This window comes from Orcinus orca, chromosome 2 (assembly GCF_937001465.1).
Source record: "Orcinus orca chromosome 2, mOrcOrc1.1, whole genome shotgun sequence".
Lineage (NCBI taxonomy): Eukaryota > Metazoa > Chordata > Mammalia > Artiodactyla > Delphinidae > Orcinus > Orcinus orca.
The window spans coordinates 20,253,429-20,266,425 of NC_064560.1; the positions used below are offsets into that span (position 1 = coordinate 20,253,429).

Below are 12,997 nucleotides of genomic sequence, written 5' to 3' on the forward strand. Positions count from 1 at the left end.
GTTATAGTCCAGTTGAGAAACCAGGTCCAGGTACTTGACAGCTAATTCTTCCCTAGTCATGTATTTATTTAAAAAATCATTGATGGAGAGTCTAAGCACCAAGCATTTCTCAAGGAGTGTGGAATAAAATATGGGAAAGCATGTGTATCAGCTTAAACATGCTGCTGTAGTTGTGTATATGAACACAGAGATGTGCCTTTCTTAGTTTGCTACCAGTTACTCAGTCGTTTTTCAAAGTTCTTTGTTACCTTTCTGATTTCCTTCCCTCCCTCCAGCCCTGCAGGCAGCCAGACTTGGAACTGGCCACGCTGGCTCTCTCTCACCTCGCACTCACTGTGCATCTGCCTCCCTGCCCCTTCCCTGACACCTTGGCCTTGGCCCGGCCGCCTCAGTGCTCCGTTCAGCCATCTGGGTGGCTGTCTTGGAGCGCTCTGCACATGGGCCCCCCTCTTCTGTCAGCACACTCTCTTCCCGTGACCTCTGCGGCTCTGCTGCCCTTTCTGGTCTTCTTCACTGTCTGCCTCCTCTGCTTGTCTCCTGACTCCGGGGTGGCCTTGCCTCCTCCTGGAAACACCCGTGCCCCTCAGGCTGGTCCTTGGCCCCTCCTCACTTACGCCGAGCGCTCTCGCAGGTGTCCCCTCCTGTGGCTCCATTACCAGCCAGGTCTCCAGCCCAAGCCTCCACTCTGGTTTCTGACCGTGCACCTGCTGTCTTCTGAACAACCACCTAGACGTCTCCCGGGAACTTCAACTTCAGCGTATCCCCGCCCCATCCTCTCCCCTCCTCTGTTCTCTAGCCCAGTGAACGGAAGCTCTGCCCTCGCAGTTGTCCAAACTAGAAAAGGAGGTTTTGTTTTTGACTCTTCCTCTGCATCAGTCTCTCTGTGTAGTTAATTAACAAATACCCTGATTCTACTGGTAAATGGCTTTCTCACACTGGCCCTGTTTATTCCATCTCCGCCATGGAGATCCTAGATCAAGCTACTGTCACCTCTCATCTGGATTACTGCCTGCAGCCTCCAGATATGCTTCTCAGTCTCCAATTTCAACCCCTTCCAATGCATCCTCTCTGCTCTCCCCACAGTGTTCTTTCTCAAGTGCAAACCTGCTATCTGACCAGGAGTGAGCTCTTGTGCTTAAACCCTTCAGTGGCTCCTCATGGCTTGTGGGATAAAAGTCCCAGCTCCTCAGTTGGTTAACACAACCCTGCATGATGGGGGTGCACTCCCCTTACTGGCTTTACCTCTTGCTATTTTTTCCCCTACTTCCACCCAGCTGGCCTTTTAGCTCTTCTAGTTATGCCCTTTTTTGCCTCCCTCTGTTTGGAACCCTTTCGGGCTCTTTCCCGGATGACTCCTGCTCCTCCGTCAGGTCTCCCCTTGAAACTCGGGAGCCTGACCTTGCTGCCCTGACTCACTGTGCTTTCCCAGACCTTGTTGTGCTTCGTCACCTGCTAGCTTGTCTCCATCCCCCAGGAGATTGAAGACTCAGGGCAGACATGAAGCCTTGTCTTGCTTTCCGTTATATCTCTTGGTGCCTGGCACATAGTAGATGCCCAGTAAATATTTGTTGAATGGACAGAGGGACTTCAAAAAAAATCTATGCTTAGTCATTTAACAAACTTTCTCCCTGTGTTATGCTCCCTAGCACCCTCATTCCCTTTTGTTTTCCTGGTTTTGTGAGACTCCCACCTCTTGAGCTACTTGGCTTTACCTATTTTAAATCTCTTCCTCAAATAATGACTTGGGAAAAAGAAATCCTAACTTGTCCAACACTCTTGAAAATGGCCCTCTGTAAAGTCTTATGGTTTTATAGTCTTCTCAAAGCCAGTGCTCTTAAAATGCATGTTCAGATGAACATTGTAGAGGAACAAGCAAATGTGTAAAAGTGAGTTTTTGAAGCCTTTCAAGTACCAAATGTTCTTTGCTATTTTTTAAACTTAAGTGAAGAAATGTAGTCACGTGGAAGAACGTTAGGTGATGGGTGGTGTCTTTTGGTAGTTTGGCTCCTCTTTATTTTCTTCTATTTTTAACGCTGGGCCAGACTCAATAGGAACCTGTGCGTCTAGAGCCGTGGCCTTGGGTGTCTGCGTGCTGAAGTCCTGTAGGAAGAGGCAGAGGGGGGTTCTGTGAGTGAGGTCTGAGAAACTGTTTTCAATTTGACTCTTAACTTGGCTAGTACTTTTTTTAAAAAGATATTAAATTGTTGACATTATATGTCAGATAAAGGGAAATTTACTTGGAAACTGGTTATTAAAGCAGTTTTAAGTTTTTATTACTTGTAGATTTTGATAAGGCTCCCAGACATTAATTATAATGATTTTTATATTTTATAATCAGGATTGAAATAGGGCTGTAAGTTAAAATTTCAGTCCTTCTCCCTGGGCAGGAATGCTCTAAGAAGGAGTAAGCATTTGCTTATAATGAGTTAAAAGGGCAGTAGCACTCTAAGTAATACAATTACCAAGGTGTGCTGTAGTGCAGGACAGGGTTGCTTTCTACCCTGTGAGTGTTGAATAAACTGTGAAACTCAGCATCTTTGGCAAGTGTTAATACTAATATGGTTTATATGCTATAAATTTGTGTGGATTATACCAGCGCTCCTCAAACTTTAAAATACCTATTTTAACCATCCTGACTCTTGTTAAACTGCTGGTTCTGATTAGTTTCTAACAAGCTCCCAGGCGATGTCAAAGCTGCTGGAGTGTGGACCACACTCTGAGTAGCAAGGGGTTATAAGTGTGTCTTATTTATCAAAGACTGTGAACGCTTTTCCTGTCATTCATTGCGTTTATCTAAAGTATTCTGTTTTAGACCATTGCTTTGTCTTGACATCAGGGGAGAGACTGTTTCTTTCTCTCAGAGAATACTTCTACTGACCTTTTCCCATTCAGTTCAGTTCTGCACGACTTAACGGATGTATCCAGCTGAAGATAGACTTTTCCGTATTTGCATTTTATTCTTTGAAAGTTTCTTGCTAATGCAACTTGCCTTGTGAGAGACAACCTGTATGAGTTTGCTAGAGTTGTCAAAAGAAAGCATGATAAACTTTGTGACTTAAACAACAGAACGGTTTGCCTCACACTTCTGGAGGCCGAAATCCAGGGTCAGGGCCGGGTTGGTTCCTTCTGAGGCTGAGAGGAGAATCCGCTCCAGGCTCCCTCCTGGCTTCTGTGCTTTGCCAGCAATCTTTGGCATCCCCAGGCTTCCACAGCACCGTCTGACCCATGTCTTCATCGTCACGTGGCGTTCTCCCAGGGTGTTTGTGTCTGGGTTTCCTCCTGTTACGAGGACACAGTCACACTGGATCAGGGGCCCATCCTACACCAGTCTGGCCTCATCTTAACAAATTATATCTGCAGTGACCCTGTCTTCAAATAAGGTCACATTCTGAGGTACTGCGGTTAGACTTCAACATGTGAATTTGGAGGGTACACCGTTCAGCCATGACACAAACCATGAATTTTCAGCATCTTAGAAAGTAGTTAACAGGAGAGCTACTGGGACCACCCCCTTCTGATCAGCATCAGAATTGCTCTTTTTAGTGCCCCTCCGCCCCCTGTTGTTTCTTAGTTCAGTAGGAGTTTGTGTGCTCTTTAAAAAGCACTGACTTGTCTGCAGACATCAGAGAATAGTGGCTGGGGCCTTTTTTAGGGGCCTTTTCTTGCTGGAGGGTCGTCCTCAGTCCTGGTTCTTTAACATTGCCCTGTTTGTGCCTCTAGGAGACGTTGATCCAGCAGCACGTGTCATTTCATTAGGTCCTGTATCTGATGTTGTGGATAGTGGAGTCCTCCAGCAATTGAATGAGAGCAGTGGACACATCTCAGCATGTCGGTCTAGAGAGTTGCGAATCTAAACCTGGGACAGGCTGGGGCCATGAGGCAGAAACAGCAGCCTCTGCCAACACCGGAACAAGCCGACGCTTCCAGATAAGGCAGAAAAGGCCTTTTGTAATGGAAATCACGCGAGGGTTCATCTTCTCTTGAGAATGCAGTCAAGAAATGAGATGGTTGACTTGATTCCTGAGCAGTTACACCAAGAAGAGCGTCAGTGAGATGATTGAGCCGAAGAAGAAACGATTGTAATGGTAATGGTATGGGGGAAATGAACTTGAGTTTAAACTTGATTTGAGTTACAGTGTCTCTGAATTGAACATCCCAAGTTGGAAGAAGATACATTTGGGGGCTCCAGGACTATAGTAGCAAAGTATAGAGCAAGCAGTAAAATCTTCTAGTGAAAACTTACATGCAGGACAACAAAATGATGAAAGATATCCAAATACCAGATAATCCACCAGGAAAGCTTTTGTTTAGGAATTTGTTTCAAGAGGAACAAGGGATGAGGGAGAAAAATCAGTTTTACCCATCAGAGTCAGTAATGTAACATTGCCTACTAGGGTAAAAAGAAAATGTGAAGACGATTAGTGTACAAAGCATGTACCCAGATGGCTTAGGGGAGTCTGACACCAGCCTAAGAACAGGGATAGTTGAGCCCATTGTAAGTATCATTGAAAACAGACAGCGTACCAGGCAGATGTCACAGAAGATGGACGAAGGACAGCGAGAAGGGGATCCGGAGATTTTGTTGACCTTCATGGGTTTACAGCCTCTGTCTCTAAACAAAGTATGGAAACAGTAGAGCTTTTATTTTGCTTTTGTTTTTCTTTTGTTTTGTTTTGTTTTCCCCCCACTAAGTAGAAATGAGCATTCTTAGTCTGTTTCTGGCAATCTGTTAATTTATTAGGATAGTTGTCTTTCGTTTGCTTTCCGATAGGCATAGTAAATTTAGTTGAAGAGCACATCTGTATGCTACAACTTGATTACATCTTTTTTTCTAGCTATTTTGCATTTTTTCTTTTACCATGTTTCAGTTTCTGCATGTAGAATTAAATAAGAAACAAAACTTGTAAAGTTGTAACATTTCACATGGAAATGCTGCCCGATCTTCACCAGCTTCAGAAATCTGACCTTTGCCGATGCTGCAATAAAGTGTTGTAATTTAGATTTGGTGTGGTTGTGTTTTATTTGGTTTGGGTTTTGGAAACCTATTAAATGGGTAAATCAGTATCTTCCACGGTCATCACTATTCTTTATAAAATAGTCTCAGAGATGATTTCTTTAGCATTTCACTAGTATTGTTGCTCTCCCTTTAGCATCTGTTACTTGCATTGTTTTCCTGGGTTCCTGAGTTAGTTACCTTTGGGGTCAGTACAAAAAGTAGCCAGTGGAGTCCAATAGAATAAACATTTTTAGAACAGGCTTGAAGCTGGTTATGATGGAAAATGCTGGTACAGCACAGTCTAGCCTGGGGTGGTGTTTATGATCTTACCCACGTGTGTGCCGCAGGGCTGATAAACGCCTCTGTAAGGCAGGTGGTTCAGAAGGGAATTGCGAGAACCGTCGTTTTCAATTTCTTTCCAGGTGTTTATTCCAAGGCTGGCTGAGACAAATCCAGAAGGCATGAAGGAAGTTTCAAAACTCGACTTAATTCTCTTAACCCTATTTTCCAACCCTCATCGCCATCTTCCTTGCTGACCTGTGTCCTATTTCTTGCTATTCGGTGTTGAGGAGAATGGTTTCCAAGTTTTGTCATGTTTATATTGTTTCCAAGTTTAAATTGTTAGAGGGAACCAGGGGTAATTCTGTTGTGTATCATGCACAAGGCAGAGAATATCTGAAAATCAGCTGTGATAATTCACCTTCATTCACTTTTCATCTTTCATCTGGAATAAACAAGGTCACTAGCAGGTGTAACCATAAAGGAAGTAGACCAAATAAGATGGGGTGCAGCACTGCGCTTTATTCCGTTAGATTTCTGTAGCAGAGATCGGTTACTGGTGACCAAAAGATTAGTGACACGTAAGATAGGTTCTGTTTTAACCAGCAAGGAGCTTGCTTATATTTAAAAACATAAATAAGGGGGAAAGCCTGCTGGATTTTGGAGAAGACTGATTCTCATAGCTGGTCAGTCTTTTGGCCTCTTTCCCCCACCTTGTGATCCACCAAAGGTAAGCAAAGATGTGAAAAAACCTGATGTTTGCTGTCAGACTTCTCCCTTTGATCCTTTGATGCCTTTTGGGGGAACAAATAAGCTGAGAAGGCCTCTAGGCAGCCCAGGGGTCACTCTCCCAGTGAGTCTCTGCACTTGCCTACGAGAGCCGCCCAGGCCCTGTGAGCTCATACCCCATAGAGTACCTGACTTGTGTGAGACTCGGGGGCTGGACAGATAGCACACAGCAGCTGAAAGAGCCCAACAAGGAGCCAGACTAGAAAAGGCAAACCACATAAGCAGGACGCGGCAATACCAAAGGGGAGAGCATGGCACAGGACCCCGAGAGACCTGGTTAGGTAGTAATCCTGGAACACGTAGAATGTTAGTCCTGGAAGAAACACTCATTTTGCAGATGGGGAGTCATCCTGAGCAGTGCGGTGACTTAACTTTCAGCGTAGTGAGATCAGTCATTGGCGGTATCAGAATTTTTGTGATTAGCAGAAATAACTTGTTGTAGAAAGGAAATAGGCCCAGAGTGGTGAGGCCAACAGCAAAGAGAGGTGTAGACCTCAGATTTCCTAATAACTCCAGCCATATCATAGAATATCTTTGGAATACTCATAATGGAAAACCTGGGATAATTTTTTTTTAAGACAAAATATCTTCTTATAAAAGGCAGAGATGAAATGTATCTCAGGTTCCCTTCTAAAATGGTTTTAAAATTTTGTGTGCTAGGACCGGGGTGGGGGGTAAACCTCCAGCTATTCAGAAGCTCTTTCATTTAGTTGCAAATGAAAGAGACCCAATTTGAATTCACTTAAACTCACAGGAGATTATTGTAAGGATCCTAAAGTTTGAAACCAACATGAGAATATTGTTGGGCTTTAAAGATACCTAAATGCAACCAGAATCCTCCGGTGTGTGTGCTTTCTGCTCCTTGTAGTCTGCTCAGGTGTGCCATAACAGCATACCACAAAGCAGCAGCTTAAACAGCAGACACTTATTCCCCACAGTTGTGGAGGCTGGAAGCCCAAGCACGGCTTCTGGTGAGGATTCTGTTCTTTGGCTTGTAGCCGGCACCCTCACGTGGCCTTTATTCTGCATCCCTGGTGTCTCTTCCTCATAAGGACACCAGTCTTATTGGGTTAGGGCCCCACCCTTCTGACCCCATTTAACCTTAGTTACCTCCTTAAAGGCTCCATCTTCAAATACAGTTACATGGGGGCTTGGGCCTTCAACCTATGAATTTTGAGGGGGGGCACACTATACAGTCCATAACACTCATTGTAAACTTGGCTGCCAACAGCTCCTGAGTTTTAAATCTTGCAGCTACAGAAACAACTTGATGGACAGTGCAGCCAAGTCTGCATACCCACAGATCTGCTGGTCCATCCTTGGATCTGTGGTCAAGGAGGCAGGTTCTGTGAAACCATAGCCGCTCAAGCAGGAGCCTTAAGAATTACCTGGGGGGGCGGGCGCTTCCTACACTCAGTTATCCATAATTGGGGTTCTCAGATTTTAAACATGAGGTTTTCCACATAGCTATACATTTATTTCTAAAGTTTGGATTTTAAAGAACTCCGAATGTTTTATCTGTACAACCTCTCATTAAAACATCTCATTCCCTCTGTGTGGCTGGCACCAGGGTATAGCTGCCCCACCTCTGTCTAGTGCTCTTCCCTAGACTTGTTTTGAATGAAAATAGAATGGAGGTGGAATCAATTTTAAAATATTTAGCATGCTATATAAGTAAAATCATGTTTTTGGCATTCTTATTTAAATGCAATTTTTTTTTTAAACCTTTGGACAAAGTACAAGGGACAGTCAGCCATCTTCTGTTATCTCAGTAGAAATTCTTCTTTCCGGAGGAGTAACTTTGGAAATTGTTGGATTATTACTCAAATGTTTGTTTCCTTGGAAGCGGTTCTAGTTTTATAGTTATTGGGGAAAGCATTTCAAATTCTGCTGAGTGTGTGTGTGTATGGTGTACAGGTGCTCATGCTATTACCCTGTCTTTGGTTTCCTATTGATACTGTATAGTCAGTCTGATTAGATTCATGGATTTAAACATTTAGATGAATACTTGGTGACCATGAGAAGGGAAAGATTGATTGACCCCATTCTGTATACCAGGCACTGGGGATACAGAGGTGGGGAAAGAATCACTGCCCCCATGGGACTGATGTTCTAGTAGAGGAGACAGACAAGAAATGTGAAAAATTCCGTGAAATTAAGTGATGGTATCTGTAAAGTGCTTAGCTCATCACGTGGCATATAGGAAGGGTCCATCTGATGGTGGCTAGTGTTACTATGACACCTTTGCATATGCCGTTTCCTTTGCCAGAAATGTCCTCTCCTTACTGCCTGGCTGTGCTACTGGCCTTCCAAGATGTAGTTCAAGCTTCGCGTCCTCTAGGAAACCTTGCTGTCCCCTCATCCCTGATTTAATTTAGATGCTTTCCTTGAGCTTCATCAAAGGGACCTCTGCCTGCCCACCTGCCCCTGGCAGGGGGATGAGGTTAATTGGAGGGTGGTGCTCAGTGACTGTTCTGCAAGAGGCATGCAGAGCCCCTTGATAGGAGTACCAGGCTAGGACTGGGGGACCCTGTGCGGTGCTCAACATGTGCTTCCCCCGAACTATGGGAATTCTCAGGGAATCTGCTCCACCTCAGGAAGTGTGTGTGGCCACGTTCCCAAACACCTCCCCTGCCATGTCTGCAACAGGACTTCCGTGCTCGAAGGTGGGATTTTTTGCCAGGCTTCTCTGAGGGGGCATCGGCAATGGAGAAGAAGCAGACAGAGCAGAACAGGCGGCGGATTTGCAAAGAGAAAGCAGAGTTGTCCTCAGCTTAATCAGGTTGACCACCTGCTTGTGTGTGTAGCAGAAGGGCACTTAGGACTGGTTCACTATGACTTCTGTGTACATGGGGGCCACTGACTGAACACCGAGCCTAGGAAGGATTGTAAGGAATGGCCCAAATCCCCCAGTAATTTATAATCTTGTTCTCAGCCACGCACAGAATGTGCAGCCTCCCATGTCGGCCCGGGGCCATCATGGCGCTGCCCCTGCCTTGATTCTGGTGAGGTGGGGGGCGCTGGCGGGGGAGCCACACAGAGCGACCCGGGGTTCTGCTCCTGCCACTTCTTGGGTAAGTTTCTTAACCGAAGCCTCACTGATGTCATTTGTGCAATGAGAATCAAATGATGAATTTTCCAGGGTGGTCGTGAATGTAAAGCATTCACTCAACACCTACCACGTGCTTAGGCTGACGTCCCCGTGACACACAAGGCAAATCCTGCTTCTATGGAGTTTCCGTTCTTGGAGGGAGAGACACATAGGAATGAAAAATTAAGAAAAATATCAAAATGAGAGAAGCTGAGATGGATACTGCAATGCCGAAGGCCCTTTTCTGGGATGGGCTTAGCTGTAGGCGCAGGAGGGGGCCTGCGGAAGCCCACGTGAAAGGGCTGATGCAGCAGGAGCAGGAAGGCCTGGCATCCTCGGCCCAAGTCAGGACAACCCAAGGGCCAGTCCAGCTGTCGATAAGCCCACATCACAGCCGCCTTGCCCCTCTGCCCGTGTTGCCGGCTCCCCTCCACGGCAGTTGGTCCCAAGCGTGCTCCCTAATGAACATCGCGTGCTCTAACCTCCTTCCCAGGCTCTGCTTTCCTGAGACCCGACTGCAGCCCAAGTGCTGTGCAGGGAGAGGTGCCGTGACTGGTGGCCCCTCGAGATTGACCCCCCCAGATGGCAAGGATCAGCCCCTGGAAGATACACATTCCAGACAAGAGGTCAGAGAGGGAGGGACGAGCATGGCCTGCTTGAGGAATGGAAGGAAAAACCAGTGAGAGGTGGACGCAGAGCTTTGAGAGGCAGGGCCCGTACCAGAGAGGACTTGTAAGCCAGAGGGACACGTGGATTTTCTTCTGGGTGTGATACGATTGATTTGCTCTGACTGTACGGGATCATCTGGCTGCTGAGTGGAGGTCAGATTGTAGGGGCTAAAGTAGAACTGGGGGGACCTGGGAGCAGGGTATGGCCAGGGCCTGGCCAAGAGACGATGGGGTGGTGGCAGAAAGAGGGGGCAGATTTCCCAAGTAGAGGGGAGAGGGCTGCATGATGGGTAGATGTGGGAGAGGGTAGGATGTCCTGGCCTGCACGGTTGTGGTGGTGGGGCCTGGGAGGGAGGGACGGAGGGAGTGGGTGCAGCCCGTCCCCAGGTGCTGTCATTCATGGAGCGGGAGCTGCCGGCAGGCTCCCACCCGTCTCCCTTCGAGGGTTTGCATGATGTTTTCACAGGCTGCCAGGGAAAACGGCCACTGCCAAATGCACCTGGTTTCTGGAGACTTCCTCGTCTGCAGGTGGGCAGGCAAAGGTCTCGGCCAGAGAGCTGAGACCGTGACGTTGCCCTGGGCAAGTGGAGGGGGGCCCCGGGGCCTCTTCTCCAGGAGTGCTGTCCAGCTGTGCTTTTGGAGCGCAGGCCCTGGGCCTGGGCAGGGTGAGGAGCAAGGGGACCCTCCCACCGGCCCTGTGCACACTGGTGGGACGGGGCCGACTGTAAACGGTTGTCTCTCTGTTCTGCCTGACCTGGATTTTCCTTTCCTTTTTTTTTTTTAAATCTGACTTTTGTTTGTTTGCTTTGCATTGTTTCTGAGAGACTCTAGAGAGAGACCCAAGGCACCCGGGCTGGTGGCTGCACACCCAGGTCAGGCTGGGACTGCCCGGCCGCAGCCTCCCCTTGGCCCTCCCAGAGGCCCGGGCCTCCTTCTGCAAACCCCCAGCTTCCCGAAGCCTCAGCACCAGGCAGACCTCACCCACCCGGGGCCTCTCTTTCCCTCCTCTTTACCACCCCCTGCTGTAGGAACTGGGAGGCGCCATTGGCCCACACGGCCCCCCTCAGGAGGAAGCCATCTGGTCACTCCCTCGGGAGCGGCGGAGGGTGGGAGAGAAGATCTGTGTATTTAGGTCCCTAGAGCCAGCAACGTGTGACTTTGGTGTCTTCCATGGTCCACTGGGGTTTCTGCACCAGCTCCCATGGTGTTCCGTGCCTGCTGCTCTAACCTGCAAACAAGCACAGAGAGCCAGTGCATGAAAGCCAGGTCACCCTGGGTGTTACGGGGAGAGGAATTCTAAAATAACTACAGAATCCCTAATCCCATTTTACTTTTTAAAAACTTTTTATCTAGAAATAATTACAGACTCACCAGAGGTTGCAAAAATAGTCGAGCCCTGCAAACCCTGGGTCCAGCTTCCCCCAGGGGTGACATCTTATATGATGATAGTACAATATCAAAACCAGGAAACCGACATTGGTTCAATACTGGTAACTAGACTATAGACCTCATTCAGTTTCCACAAGTTTTTACACATGCACGTGTGTGTGTGTGTGTTTCTACAGAATGGGATTCCATGTGTAGATTTGTGTAACTCCACCACCATCAAGATACAGAAATGTTCCAGCACCACAAAGGAACTCCTTCCTGTGTGCTACTCCTTGACCCCTGGTGTATTAGTGTTCTTCAGAGAAACAGAACCAAAAGGATAAAAAGAGATGAATATGGGGATATTTTATAATAGGAGTAGGCTCATGTAATTATGGAGGCCAAGATATCTCACGGTCTGCCATCTGCAAACTGGAGAAGCAGGAAAGTCAGTTCTTCAGTTCATCCCAAGTCTGAAGCCCTGAGACTCACTCTTGAGTCAGAAGGCGAGAACTAGGGGCACCCATGTCTGGGGTCAAGAGAAGATGGACGTCCCAGCTCGAGCAGAGAGAGCAGGCGCCCCTTCATCCACCCTGTTCTCTTCACGCCCTCAGTGGACTGGCAGATGCCCACCCACATGCGTGAGGAGGATCTTTACTCAGTCCACTGATTGAAATGTTCATCTCTTCTGGAGACACCCTCACAGACACACCCAGAAATAATGTCACACCAACAACCTGGGCATCCCGTAGCCCAGTCAAGTTGACACATAAAATTAGTCATCATACCTGGAAATAACTAACCTGGTTTCATCTGTATAGTTTTGTCATTTTGAGAGTGTTATGTAAATGAAACTGCACAGTATGGATCGATGATGGATTTATGATGCCCTTGAGATCCATCCAAGTCGGTGCATGTGGTTCCTTCTTATTGATGAATGGTACCCCAGTGTATGGATGTCCCAGAGTTTAACCACTTACCCACTGAAGGACATTTGGGTTGTTCCCAGTTTGAAGCTATTCTGAATAAATCTTCTATGAATACTTCTGTACAAGTTTTAAAAAAATTTTGGTAAAATACACATAAAATTTACCACTGTAACCATTTTTAAGTGTATAATTTAGCATGTGTATAGGTTTTTGTATGGATATAAGTTTTCACTTCTCTGGGATAAATGCCTAAGAGTATAATTGCTGGATCATGTGGTAAGTGCATGTTTAGTTTTTTAAGAAACAACTGCCGAACTATTTTCTGGAGTGACTATACGATTGTCTGTTCCCACCAGCAATGTAGGGGAGATCCAGTTGCTCCACACTGCTGCCAGCATTTGGTCTTATCACTGTTTTTTTTTTTTTTTATTTTACCTGCTATAATCAGTGTGTACTGGTATCTCCTTGTTACGATTTGCGTTTCCCTAATGGTTAATGATGGTAAGCACCTTTTTATGTGCTTGTTTGCCATTCATAGATCCTCTTTGGTGAAATGTCTGTTCATGTCTTCTGCCTTTCTAATTTAATTAGAAGCAGGACCAAACGTTTGTGTATTTATTGCATTTGTGTTTTCGAGTTTTGAGAATTCTTTAAATTCTTTTACAGATTCCAGATATAAGTCAGATATGTGGTTTCCAAATAATTTTTCCCAATCTGTAGCATGCCTTCCATCCTTTTAAAGGGGTCTTTTGCTCAGCAAAAGTTTCAAATTTTGATGAAGTCCCACTTATCTTTTTTTCCATAAATGATTCTTTTGTTATCATGTCTGATTACTCTTTGTCTAGCCCTAGATATCAAAGATTTTATGTTGTCCTTC

The 12,997-nt window shown here is 46.3% G+C and overlaps 1 protein-coding gene and 1 long non-coding RNA gene across 5 annotated transcripts in view; both read left to right on the top strand.

Annotated features, from left to right (window-relative positions):
- The window catches only part of LOC125963548 (uncharacterized), a 268,458-nt gene that overhangs the window by 146,030 nt on the left and 109,431 nt on the right, over nucleotides 1-12,997 (top strand). The window lies entirely within an intron of this gene.
- The window catches only part of UPF2 (UPF2 regulator of nonsense mediated mRNA decay), a 212,855-nt gene that overhangs the window by 93,937 nt on the left and 105,921 nt on the right, over nucleotides 1-12,997 (top strand). The window contains exon 22 of one of the 4 annotated variants that reach the window (XM_004275858.4): nucleotides 3,721-4,999. The exons of the other annotated variants lie outside the window; for them this stretch is intronic. Coding sequence (XP_004275906.1) covers nucleotides 3,721-3,730 — 10 coding nt within the window. The 3' untranslated portion in view covers nucleotides 3,731-4,999. Of the gene's footprint in view, nucleotides 1-3,720; nucleotides 5,000-12,997 lie in introns of those variants that run through there. 4 annotated transcript variants of the gene reach the window in all.